Below are 15,671 nucleotides of genomic sequence, written 5' to 3'. Positions count from 1 at the left end.
AGAGAAAGACATTACTCTACAAGCTGACATGTTACGATTAGTCAGTGAAACAAGATGGTGAAGAATGCCTTTAAATCTTCTGCACCATCAATCCTGTGACATGTATTGGCTCTTCACCCTGTCTTATGATGCGCAGGATATTGGATTACACAGACGAATATTTATCAGAGCAGCTTTCACAGAGCAAGGAGGTGGAGAAGGAGAGTTGAAGATTTGTAGAGAAGGAAGTGAGCCTATGCAGAGAGGAGGCAGGAATTGATTCATATGTCCTATTGGACAAGATTATCTCCCTGCTCTGTGACATCTGGCTGGAGGAGTGCCACACTGTGTCCAGCTGGCGAAGGAGCGGTGAACCAGCTCAACAACTGTGGCGAAGGAAAACTGTGTCCTGCCTCCCTCAAGCAGGCTGCTTATCCTCGCCAGTAATTATACATGCCAGAACTCCCAGGATGCCATGTGTAATTACCAGCTAAGTCTGAGAACAGCCTAAAGGCACCGAGCTGTGCTTGGTGAAAGAGAGTGAGAGAGACCGAAAAAAAAAGATTTCCACTGGCTTCTGACTCAAGGGGGCAATGGGCCTCACGCCTCATCACTACAGCGGATAGATAATGTGATTTGGGTGCTTGAGGGTCCCCACCTTCCATAGAAGAACATATTGATCTTTGTAATTCGATACATTTTAATTTGCCATCTTCAAGTTGATTAATATTATATCAGTTAGTGTGACGGTTGGTTATTCTTTGTGCCCAAATTGTAAAGTGATCCTGCTTCATGATTTTGCTTTAAGTGCATCTGTTTGGCATTAGGGCTGGGCGATGTGTCGATATTATATCATTACGAGACTACATATCGTCTAAGATTTTACATATGGTTATACCTTGTGTTGGTGCGTTTAGGGCATGTCCAAGTCCATTTACCTAGTTAAACGGCGGGTAATCGGGGCGCAAATTGCGGCGCACGGCACAAAGAGGTGGTATCGAAGCTCTGAATCAGTCATGGGTGTGTTTCGGGCGGAACATAGATCAAACAAGTGTCGTCTCGCATTCCCTTTAAGAGCCAGGTGCTCCAGGACAGTAGCACTCATCTGCGCTGAGGGAAAAGGATGTGATCCTCGCTGCTGGACCCTCTGCCCCGCCGTTTCACAATCATCTGTCCCATCAACAACTCTGTTTGACTGCATATGAAAAAATAAACTGATGTTTAACTGAGGAGGAGGAGGAGCAGGAGCGCTGCTGCGTCCCTCTGTGCGCGAATCTCAGTCCGTGGATCAGGCGGGATGGGTCATAAAAAGTATCATCCTGATCAATAACGGTGGGATGAGTGGGGAAAAAATATGTCCTTAATAAGGAAGTATTAATGACATTACCTGCAGTGATCCTCCAGCAGCAGAAATCCAGATCCCAGACTAGTAAGCATACCTGCTTCATTGCAATTACTGCTCCATTAATTCAGCTGCAAATGCCCATCACAGCATACCTGTTGTCCCAGTGCTGCGCAGCCCTATTAGTTTCAATTTCCTTCCTGGTGACTGTGTCTCTGCTGCCTTGTCCGCCTGCAGGAGGGCAAGTGGCTTCCAATCAGCTCAGACAGCTCAGACAGGTTAGACGCCCTGACATGCTGAGGCGAAAGACAGCATCTTGTTGGGAGATTGCTTATCCTGTAGTCCTCTGTTCTCCTTGCTCCCCATGAGTCAGGATCTCTGCTTGTTCATGGAAGTGCCCTGAACACCATCTGTCTCGGTGCTTCTGATATAGATAGAAAATGATACCGTGAACACAAAGAGAGAGCTCCTCTGTAAAGGCAGTGATGTGTGTTGTTTGCATGATTGGACTTCGGATTAAATAGGATTTTTGGGGGGCTGTTATGAGCTCCTTACAAACTTGGTGTAATCTTCACAGCAGATGTTGATGTGAAGATGGCTTAGAGGTCCAGAGAGGCTCCAAATTTTTAGATTTTTTTATTGACTGCAGTTCAGCGAAGGACCCTTGTATACAGAAGCCCTATATGGCCATGGGTCAAATATATTGTTATTATTACCATGATGAGTAAAATGTAATTTGTTTTCTTCACAAGGTATTTATGTCATTATCACGAGATAACAAATGTTGTTTTCCCAAGTTAACAAGATCATTTGTTACGACCTTTTCTAGTGATAACGGGTTAATTTATCTCGTTATTAGTGGATAACATAACTCGATTTCACGAGATCTTGAGAAAACAATATTTGTTATTCTGTGATAATGACATAAATAACTCGTGATCTCAAGAAAACTAATAATATTAAACTTGTTATTACGAGAAAACTGAGGTATTTCCTCAGTTTTCTCGTAACTCCATTCTGGTATAATGGTGAAGGCATTGTGCCAATGAGCATGAAGGGCAAGTTTGATGTTTTGCTCTCAAGCTTAACATTTTTCCAATTTTTAAACATTTCAATGGCACATTTAGGTTGTTAGATTGCATACTTTAAGAGGCAGAGAAATGTATTTATTTAAAATCCTTGCTTTCTCCCTCGAAGCGGTGCGACTATGTTGTCTTTACATTGTTTATATGGTTCATTTAAAGAGAGAGCTTACGTTATGCTCTTTCAATGTTAATCGCTCCCACTCTGCTAATTTAGCTTTGCATTTTGCTCTTCGGTCGCTTGGCAGTTGTGTTTTAACGAGCGTTGTAATGGACCTCAGTCAGGCAGGCAGGGTATGGTACGCTCATTATGATCTCTGTCTTTAAGTCACAGTAAGGCAGAGTGTTGGTTGCCTGCTTGTCAATCCCTGTCCTCCCTGACCCGCTCGCACTTTAGAAATGACCAACTGTAAATGGGGCCAGCGCTCCAAGCAATGTCACATCCCAGGTGGTGATAGCCAGGAGGGAAGAGATTCGGGGCCAAGAGGAGCAAAGATGAAGAGAGTAAATCCTCATTACGTGCCTGCTAATAAAGAATTACCTCTGTCAGCCGTACCTTTTTATTGTTGGAGAGCCCTCATCCATCAAAAAAAGGCCCTTGTAGCCTCAAGCAAAGAATTGCTTTTGAAATTACTTTCTCTCCCAACAGGTCCTTGGAGACATGGCTTAGGGGAATCAGGTAGAGATGAGAATGGCACCATTTGTGCAGGGAAGCCATCTTAGAGTCCCGTGGGCCATGAGCTCTACCGGAGTTGGCTTTATATGTCCCCCCCCCCGTTTTAACAAGCTCACTTAGCATAGGGAAATGTAGGGAGTGAATGTTTGCATGAAATCAACAGAGACATTTACATGAAACAAGACATTTCTGTAAATTCTGCAGTGTGCTTTCAGATTTTACAAGTCACTGTTAACTGAATCGGCTTTCTGCAGCTCGGTACAGAATCACAATATGTCAGTGTTCAGTTTCGGAGGTAAAAGCTCCACAAGTCTTCCCATTATCTGACTCTCTGCCACTCAACCCCGGCCAATCAAAAGCCACAGCCAGCTTTCCTTAGCTACCAGTGAGAAATGGAATCACACGCTGTCTTTCAAAAACACAGCTTTGGCAGCAGCTGACTTTAAGAGCACCGCTGCACAGCACGGACAGCATCTGAGAATTTCTACCTCTTGCGGTGTTAGAATTTCAGACACAAACAAAACAACTTTGGTGGGGAAGACGAGACAAGTCAAGTACATGGAGTGGTGTTCCTCTCTTTCCTAATTGCCTGCAGTCTCAGGGGTGTGTTATCTGGAGGGAAACAGAGATGAGATGCAGTCAGGGCTGCTGTTTGTTCTTGCCAATGTGTGGGATGTGAATGATAGCTGGAGCCCTGAATGATATCATTAGTGAACTACTGGTTTGGCTAACACACTGTAGTCTATCAGTGCGGAGAGCATGAGAGATAGCGAGATGGTAAGATACAGAAGCAAGGCTGTGGGAGGACAGTTGTTATCCCCTCTGTGTTTGAATGGTTATTGTTGCTTCTTATCATAGACCACCAGTGTTGACAGGGAGTAGCTCTGTGCAGCAGGCTTGTTGATAGCCCATACGTTTGATGCCTTCATGTAGGAGAGAGAGCGATGCAGAGCAACTGCTGCACATAAATCCCTTTAGATGAGAAAGTGAGAAATACAATGAATTTGTTAACAAAAGGCCAAGAAACAATTGCATTAGTATGGCATATAGGGAAGAGTGATTTAGTATTACTATAGTAATGATGATATGATTATATTCTGTTACTGTTAAGAATAATGTCCAAATTAATGATAATAAGCTTAATCAGATCAAAAACATTTTTATTTTTTTTACCTGTATAAAACTTTTTGATTTAATGCATAACAAAGGAAGCACGTATATTGCAATGTCATTATTTTATATCTGTGATGAACTGGCAACTTATCCAGGGTGTACCCCGCCGTCGCCCAATGTCAGCTGGGATCGGCTCCAGGCCCCCTTGTACCTTTGCAGACATTTGACATATGATGAATATAGATGTCCACTTGAGTGGTGACTGATAAATTGTAGTTTTTAATTGTCATTGTGATTTAAAGATGCGTGATAGACACATCGTAAAAGACTGCCTGAAACACGACGAATGAAAAAAACATTTTATTTACACACACCATGCATTCACACTTCGGATGCGAACATTTGACCCATCAGATGGAGCCCTGGGTGCACGGTTCATACATTCACAACAGTCGGCCAAACAGAACTCAAACTGGATCCTGACGGGAATCACTTTAAACTCAGCCTGAAGCAGTTTTTGAAGAGGGATCAGTCGTGTAGTCATGAATGATCTGCTGCTCCTTGTTTTATGGTGGTCTGTTACACTGTATTACAGTTTGTGTTTTATATTCTGCCTGTATTTGTTTCTGAGTTCATGAGTCTACTGTCTGTGGTGTATTTGTTGTTGAATTTGACTTATTTTAAAGGCCCATCTAGGGACGGGCATTACAAATGAGCTCTGGCTATAAATGCTCTGATGTGTGGCATCAGTTTATGCTACATACTTGTCTCAATACAAATAAAAATAAATACATAAATAAATAAGATGAAGCCCCCAGCTAACTGTCCCTCAGATTAACTGTCAATTTGGTGGCGGTTGTGATTAGTTAGCATGACAGTTGATGAAGGATAAAAGAGCTAATGTAGGCATTTCAATATTTGTTAATTTATTGCAAGTCATATCGTCATTGCAATATTTTAAAAATAGTTTACTCGTGTCTGCTGCCATGCTGTTATACTTGTAAGGCTGTACAGCAATACTTTGAGCAAAACGCTTATGTCATCATGCTAACATTCTCACAAAGTAATGTAAAGCAGTGATGTGTAGCAGGTTGTTGATGTCCACCATCTTAGTTTAGCGCGTTCGCATGCTAACATTTGCTGATCAGCATTAAACACAAGGTATAACTGAGGCTGATGGAAATGTTATGTGTTTTGCTAGTAGTTGATCATTTGCAAAAGTAAAAGTCAGGTGATCAAGTTGATGATGTTAATAATGGTTTCTGACTCCACCAACTCATTTTAAAATGTGATCTCGTCAATAGGCTAATATGTTACCAGGGTTTAAAATAGAACTGTCTACATTACTTACACAGCCATTGTGATAGACTGTGTTTGCAGTGACTCATTGCTTCATTGTCAATAAATCTATTATATCTCTTGTTGCCTTGAATGAATAATTCCCTGTCAGAAGCAGGGGATCTGTGTTCTCTGACTCACTGTTCAACATGGTGGCAAGGGTCTCTGTCAGGTGACAGCAAAGATTATCTGCTCACACAGAACAGGCACTGTCAGTCATTATTATTACCCACACGATGCAGACATTAAGAGGCCATGAGGGTTAGGGGTGGGATGATCAAATAGATCTATCTCAGCCGGAGGGGGGGGGGGGGGGGGGATCTCACTTGCAGCCAACCGCGCTGAATTACGCCACAAAAGCTGCTGTATGAACAAAGTAGGACAGCAGGAACAGTGTGTAGCCGCACAATGCAGGCAAAAAATATCTCTGAATGTGAGAAATGAGATGGAAAAGAAGAGAAGGTTGTGGCGTTTAGACGTGTTAATTATGCGAAGATGCCAGGGACATGAAGATGAGTGTTGCTGGCTTCCATCTGTGCCCCCTCAGTGCCAGCCCTTCACAGACCGCCACTGTCACAGAGCACAAACCAGCAGCAAGTCTTAAAGGACCAGACAAGGGATTTTGTATGTTTTATCCCAGATATTTGAAATCACATATACTCTATGTATTTATTTATTTTTTTACCTCTGATGTTGTTAATCCTGCCGTTCAGACACGCTCTGGTTCCCAGTTCTCAGCGCAGAATAAAAATCAACTTGCAGATTCAGGTCAATTGGGAATAGAGATGCTAATAATTATTCATTAATCGATGAATCACTGTTAAGAATTTAACCGATTAAAATGTTTTATGCGACAATCAGAGATGTGTAGAAATACATCAAAGAGCATCATCAAAACCTCCCGTTAACAGATAATTAATTGTTAAAGCAGCCGACTATCAATTAAAGAAATTGCTTGAAATTTCCAGAAAGATTGTTTGTGTTAACATGATGTTACTCATTACTATGACTGCAACTGCCAAAATCAAAAAAAGGAATACATAAATAAATATGCCATTAAATGCACCACAATAAATGTAGGAATTAATGAATGTATAAAATGTGACATCAATTGATATTTCTTTTTTTTAAGTATATATATATGTTTGTGTATGTATGTATGTGTATGTGTATATATATATGTATATGTATGTGTATGTATATATATATATATACACACACATATATGTATATATGTATGTATATATATTCATTGCTTTCTGTATGTATTTATGCGCCCATTTATTTTATATATTTCTAAATGTATTTATTTATATGTAAATACATTTAAATGATCACTTATAATAAAAACATTTATTTACTTTTTACTTTTTAATTTATTGTATTTATTATAAAATGACAATTAAGTTGTATCGTATCGTATCGTATTGTATTGTATTGTACTGTATTGTATCACTCCATTTATTTCTACTCTAAATGAGTGGTCTGTCATTCACAGCCAATCACAGCACTGTAGGGCGGGACTAGGCAGAACAGTCTTCGGAGAAAAAAATAATGTATCGTGATTTACAGCCGCTTTGATCAGGACTCTGATCTGGATCATAATTTATGGGGAAGATATTGTCAAACTGTGCAGAAATGAATGGAAAACAGTGGAGTGTGATGTCGCTAGTTTTCTGAGGCCTATTAGATTATTGCTCTAATCTGTACATAATATCTTACAACAATGTGCCATTATTATTGGCAGTTGTCTACATGAATGATTACAATACATTTTGCCCATGCCTGCCTGGAAGTTAGGAAACATGTACTTAGACATCTAACATGTTATGGCAAGATCTAGAAAACTGTGGCCAGAAATGTGTTAATTGTACTGAAGTGATTTTTAGTTAACTGACAAAAACATGCAAAAAAAGAAAAAAAAAGCCTGTATGGTCCTTCAGCAGCAGCAGCTCCCACTGAATGTGTGAATGTGACTGTCTGCAAACAGATGTGAGTGGGAGAATCTCTGTCAGATCCTCCTCTGACTGACAATTCGCTCAGTGATTGTGATCGCTGTCTCTCTCTCATCTGCATGCAGACATGTGGGCACATTAAGAAACATTATGGTGGCAGAGAGACGCTTTGTAGCGACGGAGACCAAACCTCCATGTCGGCTTCTATCAGCTCTCCTCAAGTGTTATCAGGCAAGACAACAAAACAATCCCTGCATGTTTCAGGGTTGCTGTTCTGAAGCTAAAATTACAAATATTAAATTTTTTGAGGGTTAAATACTTCAGTAATATAGTCATGACCAGCTAAAACATGACATTGTGAAGATTTATCAATATTTCCTCATTCCCAAAATATTTGTAGTGGAGAAGAAATAATGTGTGGTTGCGGCCATTTGTTAATTTTCATGTGAAACCTGGTTAAAATGCAAAAGGCAAAATCAAAGAGTTATTATTATTGTACTTTTAATAATGTTAGCATGGAACATGGTGTAAAATATGTGACCATACCTGGCACACTTGACTAACATGCTTCTCAGCTAAGATATAATATGAACCGCCACATATATGACCTTGCTGTTGGAGGTCTAGCAGAGCAGGCAGCCTTCTGTTCAGTGCCACACGACGGTGCTGTGTCTCCGCAAGTTTAAATCAAACAACTTCTATGTTTACTTCCATGTTTGGGTTTTGTGCTGATAGAGCATTAACCTCAACAGTCACCTATTGTTATTGATAGTTATGTGTCCAATGGAAACACATTGTTCTTTCAACAGAAGCTGTTGAGCTGCGATGTGTTTGATGGTTATATAAATAAGTTGATGGTGCTCTGAGGTGACTGACTGAAGTGTTTTAAGTGGATTTGTAAATGTTTGATATATTTCCATTTTTCCTCCCCTCAGAGGCCGGCAGAGAAATGCCGCTACGTGGTGGGCAGTGTCCTGTGTGAGGGTGAAGAGAAGCCCGATGAAGAACTGCAGAAGCTGTATGAGAAGTTTGGCTTCAAGGTGTTTTCTCTGCCTGAAGTGAGCCACGCTGTGACCACCAGCTTCCCCTGCACCACCCCTCTGTCTCACGTGCTGGGACCTTACAGGGTCTACCCCAGGCTCGCTTCCTACATTGAGGTACAGACAGTATGAATGTGGATATACTGAACCTGTAATCACTGGAGTCTTTAGCCACATAGTATCAGTGTTATCTCTTTTATTGAAATTGTATTCCTCAGGAACACAGGTGTAAAGGTTTGAACAGTGTACATGTCTCCAGTGTTTACAGGATGTGTCAGTTTTTTGACTTGTTTTGTAGCCGTCTCCCACATGAAAATGTAAGACGGGAGTATTCCTCTATTCTCTTTCTTATGATCTTTTTATGCAGTGGATGGCAATCGTCTTGTGATCATATCTGTCCTCGTTTCTGCTTCCTGCTTGTCAAAAGACCCTCACTCATCTGTTGTTTAATTCATCACATGAGCAGATGAGGTCCTTAAAGTAGATTAAGAATAGATGAAGTAGTGGGAAATGAAGGTACGTCTGAAGTCCTGCGGCCCATATGCTGGGCCCCATGTCCTCAGGACAGGCCTCAAAAAGCTATTGACATTTACTGATGACATTTACCCACATGGATTCATTTAGGGGCATCCCACTGCATGAATAATGCTCCACGCGTGCCGGTGTGTGAGCGCACGCACATGCGTACTCGCACGCCGTCCATCTGTTTTTGTAAGCTTTTGTCTTTTCACAGGAGGAAAAAAATGTATGTACCGTCATGTCTTCTCACATTCACCTTCTGTGGGTGAAACAAACTTTTCTTTCTCTTATTCATGACGGTGGGAGAAATGACGTTCACACAAAACTGTTCAATGACAAGAGGGTTCACATTTGAGTGCAGAAATTAATTAGTATTACTCTCTAACTCTGTGAATCTTTTTTTGTACGTTATCAGTAAACTGCAGTGTTTGATTTGCCCAATGCATCATCAGCATGAGATGGTTCCGTCCTCAATCTGTTGCTGTGTTGTGACGAACACGGGACTGTAAAGGGGGTTGAGGACCCCGCTGATCATTCATTTGCTGAATTTAGCTCTGCCAGGATATCAAAGCCATGCTAAAGATAGACTGTGTGTCGTAGGCAGACCATTTTTGAATGGTCTCAGTTGTATAATTGACGTTCATCCTGGCCTGGCCATCCTGGATTCAGAGTTTATTTTACTAGGTAGCTGAAATTCATTGCACTGATGACAAAGTCTGTAACGTGTTTATTTGTAAGAAAACATAAAAGCTGTATTGTTAATAATGTGGGATTAGGTTGAAAAATGGACTTGAACATTGTCTCCCACTCCCATTTTGGTTTGGATTATTCTCCTCATACAGTCAGCAGCTGCTTCTTTTCACCTGCCCTGGGGGTCTTACACTCAGATATCACCGCCCTGAAGGCAGGCAGCTCGACCATGAAGTGGAAGTTGCTAGCGCACCGACCAAGGAACCTTAAAAAAGGAGGGGTCATTACACCACTGAATCTTGATTTGGTGCCAGACTGTGTTAAGGTGGGTGAGGTGGGTTCTTTCATTTTCTTGAGGCATTTTTTCATCAGAAGTCATACGACTTAGATATGTCGGCTTTTAGTGTGTTTCGCCATGCTCCCATTATCTCCAATACAACTGTCACTACAGTCTGGCGCCAAAGCAAGATCCAGCGACAAAATGACCCTTCCTTCTTTTTTTGGGTTTTTTGGCATCGACAAGGAAATGATCCCCCGTTGGCTTCCCACCAAGTAAACACTAACGGTTGTTTTTGTTGCTGCCTGGGTGAGCTGGGAGCGCTGTAGCCATAAATTGAACTTTGGTTGCATTAAAACAATGAGTTAAAAGTAATAAAAGCAACATTATAATGTGTGATATTAAACAGGAAACACTTCTCACTACCTTTTTTACACATTTAGGTTGCAGGGGTGATATCACTCCTGACCTACAAATTCTAATCCTTAAAGAACCACTGTCGGGTCAGCTTATTATAGTTTACCAGCTTTCTCATCTTTTTTGCAGTTTGGTCTCTGAGGCACTTTGCATACTGTAACAGCCAACATCAGAGGGCAGGACAAACTCTTAACATGTGCACTGACACAGACTAAACGGTCTGAAGGCATGGCATAGCGTCCCTCCATGTTAAAATTTAGTAGTATTCCCTTTTAGGCTCCAGAGCTGTTACATAATCATGGCCAGTGTCAGTGTGAATCTTCTGTGAGCGTGCAGCTCTGGTTGTCAAGCTAGCTGATAACACCGTAGAGAAAGCATGAGTTTTTACTCCAACACACTTGTTGGCAATACGGCAGACGTGCTTGTCGCAGCCCATCAGTTGACCTGAGTGCTGTGACAGGTTGTTAAGGAGCTGCTCTTGTACACTACATGGGTTAATAACACACTAACATCCAGTTTGAGTTGTGGAGTGGCAAGTGCACTATGCATACTAGCTAGAGGGAGGATAATGAATAATGGAGCATGGATTTGAGAGGCTTGGTTAGAGGGTGGTATGTGAATGTGCTAGAAATGTGTGCCTATATACTGCATGTATGATTAATTGAGTAGGTCTGTAGAATGAGGGACTTTGCAGGGGGGGAAACACTTGTGTGTGTGACGTAGCTTTGTACCCCATATCTACTGTAAATTCAGAATTTTCCTTAATATACTTCCAAGTTTATGCTAATTTATGAACAGGTACAGAAATGGAACTGCAACAAGCTGTAATATCATTGTCTTATAAAGTAGATATTAGTAACATCGATATGGGTTAGGAAACATTACTTACACAACCAGAAGACACAGAGCTCAGTTAGCATTCAAAATGTTGAACACCTAAAGGTAAATACGTACTTCCTCTGATGAAGGCCAGTAGACCGAATTGTTAGTATGTTTGGTGACATGGCCAGAACATTGGTGAAAAAGGTTGTTTGCAGTCACGTGATTCCGATGACAAGTAAAATTCAGATGAAGTAAAAAGTAGAATGGACGAGATGGAGGAAAGTTGGTTATTCTTGCTATGTATTGTTGTTACAGGTTACAGGTCAGTTACAGGGGAACAATTAAAGCTAAGGAAAAAAAAAAAAACAATAACTGGTGTAACAAAGTAAGGAGCAGTTGGCTAAATAGTAGCCCAGACGTTACAAAGTTACCTTTGATGAAGTGGTCAATGCACAAAAGAGCATACTCAGACTGTGCTCCTTATGGACGGCAGACAAAAGTTCGGCAACCGTTAATGATGCAAACCACAGGCTTTTTGAGAGTTCGTGATAGTGATTTCTATGTATCACCAAGGAACCTCGTGTATGACTACATGCTTCACTATGTATCAAAAATCTCTTCTTGCACCATAGGAGTGGGGCAATATTACCTAAAATCGAGATCACTGTATATTTTTGTTTGTTTTTTGCGGTATTATAAAAATAAAAGGGATACTCCACTCAAACAAGATTCAACCTCTTTTCTCTATTAGCAATGTAAAGGAACACATCTTAAGGAAGAAACAAAAGATGTGTTTGTTGGCGTCAAATAGGAGCAAAAATGATAAAATAAAAACTCAATGGATGTTCGACTTCCTCGGATGGTGGGAGTAGATGAAGATCTTTGTGTTGGGTCTCGCAGATGACAGCAGAAATTGGGGTGCTTTAGTAGCGAGGAAAACAGTTGTTACTGGATGTAACTTTAGTTCTATGAGTACTTGTTTAGCCCTCTTAACTGCCTGTTATTGCAGCCACAGTAAAGCAAGCTAAACACTTTTGACGGTATTGCAAAATTAACTTTACCTTTACCTTTGGATATTCAGCAGTATGAATTTAATATTATATTAATATAATATTAATTTGAAGTCAGTTTTCTGGCCACCTGTAAAATGTCCAATATTCACATTTTTAAAACTCTGCGTTGGTCTTCACTACCTCCTGAGGGGGAAAAAAAACGAATTCTTTAGCTGCTTCATACTCCACTATGTTCACTAGCTAGCTGATAATTTTACGGTTCGGTTGGCACTTTGAAGGTAGCATACAGCGGGCTTATCGGAGCTTTTTAAATCCTGCAGTGGAATGGACCAAAATTGTTTGCTAAACCACGCTAAAATGCACGGTATCACCAGGAATTATTACCTGACTGGATCACCACACAACAGAGTTGGGCAATATTTTCTGTCACTTTGAGCGACTCATATAAAACTTTGATTAGTGCAGTTTTAAGCCTCGAAATCCTCTGTCGAATTATGCAAACCAGTGCTGCCAGCGACACTTGGGAGGCCAGACTGGTGAGGTGGGCTTAGTGTCTGGCTCTGTGCCCAGCCTTCAGCGTGAAAGTGTTTTCTCTGAGCCTCTATACACCTCCTGGCCTCTACAGTGCTTCACTTATCAGACAGCAGGTTAAGTGCATAACTGCCCTTTTTCACTTCAATGCTTTCTCTCCGGCCCAACAGCGCCATCTCCACACCAGCTTACCTTGCCTTATCTCTTCCACACACAACAGTTAAGCTACAAACTCACACACACAAGGAGGTAAAATTGTAGCTTAGAAGATCTGAAGTAGTTGATAGTTGTTCACTGTATTTAATCCTGATGTTTTTAATGTGCTGGTAATAATCACAGGGTATCCGTGGATTTGTGGTTTCAGCTGCATGTGAGATCTTGGTAATCCAGTTCAGCAGCTGTGTATTCATGTCAGTCTAAATGACAGCAAGTGAGTGAGTGGGTATCAGCACAGGATGCTTGGGATTGTGTCATCTCCCCGTCAAAAAGGCTCTTGGTGAAAGACGGAAACATGAGCAGATAAAGAAGTAGCTGTCACACTATATTAAAGGATTTGTCAAAAGCACCTTTTTCGGGATCTAAACAATGAAAGCAAACAATCATTGGGTTGTTATTTTGGTGTCTGCATCAAACAAGACTAACAGTCCCTGTTAGCAGAAAGAAGATGAGAAACTGATAGCTTCCGTCCATTTGGTAATCCATTTATCTGAATCAAGCTCTAAGTGTCATAGAAGCATTATCATTTCTTCAGATTTCACTCCAAACTCACAGTTTGCCTTGCAGGTCCCACAACAATTAACATGCATCTGAAAAGCCCCCTAGAATATCTTGGTTGTATTCTATTGTTGTGCTGTGTGGTTTTGTTTACACTGTGCGCATAGAGGAATAATGTTATTTTTAGAGTAGAAGGAATCATAAGCAGAGCTGTCACAATTTCAGCTCACAAACACATAACAAAAACTTAACTTAAGCAAAATATTTTTGTTTAAATTTAGTGTCTAGAAATAAAGTCCAAGCAGTTAACCACTGTCACAATCAGAAACGACAAGAATATTGTCCAGAGCTCAGCCTGAATTACTAATCCCAGCATATGACCCCACACAGTTGTAGGTATATGGGTTTTTTTTGTGTCGCCAATTGTGCAGCAGGGGAAGCTAATAACATGGGGGAGTTTGTACTTAAACAGCAGTCTGGAGCTTTCTGGAGTCTCAGGGAGGGTGTGTCCTGGAGACTCTATAGTTCTGCTTGGGGAATTTAAATGCTCGCATTGGAGTGCATCTACGAAGATAAACGGATGATCTGAATAAAAGTAAATGAAGGCAAAATGTGCCTGCAGTTCTCTGCAATGTGCTGATTTACTTACTTTGACCTCACACTTGGACACCGTAGGCAAGAGACTGAAGATCAATGATCATTAAATGGGCCTACCATCAAATAGCTCGACTGGGTGACGGAGAAGGAAGCTGCTGGAAAGATCAGGGTGGATTGGAAATGTTTGGCTATGCTCTAAAAGCTTTATTACGCCTCATGGAACGAAAGCAGTGGAAATTCCTTTGGCTGCTAATACAACATATACCAAGCTGAATGATCTTGATAAATCCAGATAAAAATATTGTTGTGACTTAAGTGTATGTTATCACTGTGGTGAGGTTAAATTCTGGTGTTATCTGCTAACAAAATGAAGGCGACTCCTCGCCTCTCGGTGTCTGTTCTCACCTCTTTAGTTAGTGGCACCTCCCTGCTCTGAGTGTTGATTCCTCACCTCCGTTCTGCTCATGGTTTATTCACCAGCCACTTTTCTCCGTCTTCTTTGATGTTATTATTTGTTGAATTAAATATAAAGTATTTGCCTCGCTTGTCCACAGCATCTATATTTCAAGCAATGGCCTGATTAGGGGTTAGCCGGTGGAACTGCGCTGATTTCAGGTGTATCCACCGTGTAAACAACAACTGAGACGCCCTTCGCTCTGGTTAGATGCTTCTGTTGGTGAATATAAATGCAAGCAAAATGGATCCTGAATTATGGAGTCATATTGTTTTTATCCTCCTTTACATTCATTCTCGGTTTCTAGAAAGTTCTCTATTTTTAGTATATTGCCTCTTCTTGTCGTGTCTTTGTGTGTGTGGCTCATAAACTATATGCTGTCTGTCAGTCAACCAGCAGGATAGTGAATGGGGAATCAGGACGCTCCTGTAAAACAACCCTGTTTCAAACACCACCACCACCAATGCATAGTTCTGTCTGTACTGAACACACATTCACAGAAACACACTCACACAGACCATTTATTAATAATAATCCTAAATGATGTTACATGGTTTTAAAGCCAATTAGTTCCCCCTTAAAGTCAGGTAAAGGAATCCTCCCACTCGCTGCCTCACACCCCAGCATTTCTGAATATCACGCTTTATATTACAGCTCTTTTTCTGTTCTCTGGCTGACGGAGCTGAATTCAGGTACCAATTTGAAGAATGAATTGTTATGCAGATAACAACTCGTTTTTTGGCTTTGTTCTATAGCATACTGACAGCACACACACTCACAGAACCATCTGCGCTCATAGATAGTATAGCTTCTTAAAGGCTCTCTGTGGTATCTGATTATCTATTCAGGATTATTTTTGAGGCTTTGTTCAGAGATTGCGTTTTATTCCTTTTTGTCTTGTCTTCCCCACCTGTCTCATTGTGCGAAGTACACGATAATGCAATATGCTAATAGGCTTTCCTCTCCTAATTATTTTGGATGGATGCTGCAAGAGAGAGAGGGGGCTTAACAAGACGTGGTTAACAGGTAATATTTTGACAGAGGGAAGGAGGGCAATGCATCTAAGTGTAATTGCACAAGTTTATTTTTCAACAATATTTTAGAAGGATAGT

General features: G+C 40.9%; 1 protein-coding gene across 1 annotated transcript in view; it reads left to right on the top strand.

The window, feature by feature from the left end:
• tex264a (testis expressed 264, ER-phagy receptor a) overlaps window positions 1–15,671 on the top strand; it is a 75,627-nt gene that overhangs the window by 9,407 nt on the left and 50,549 nt on the right. The window contains exon 2 of the mRNA XM_073468607.1: window positions 8,421–8,642. Within this exon, the coding sequence (XP_073324708.1) occupies window positions 8,421–8,642 (222 nt within the window). The remainder of the gene's footprint in view (window positions 1–8,420; window positions 8,643–15,671) is intronic.

This window comes from Pagrus major, chromosome 6 (assembly GCF_040436345.1).
Source record: "Pagrus major chromosome 6, Pma_NU_1.0".
NCBI classification, from domain to species: Eukaryota; Metazoa; Chordata; class Actinopteri; order Spariformes; family Sparidae; genus Pagrus; species Pagrus major.
This window is presented reverse-complemented; position numbering and strand designations above follow the sequence as displayed.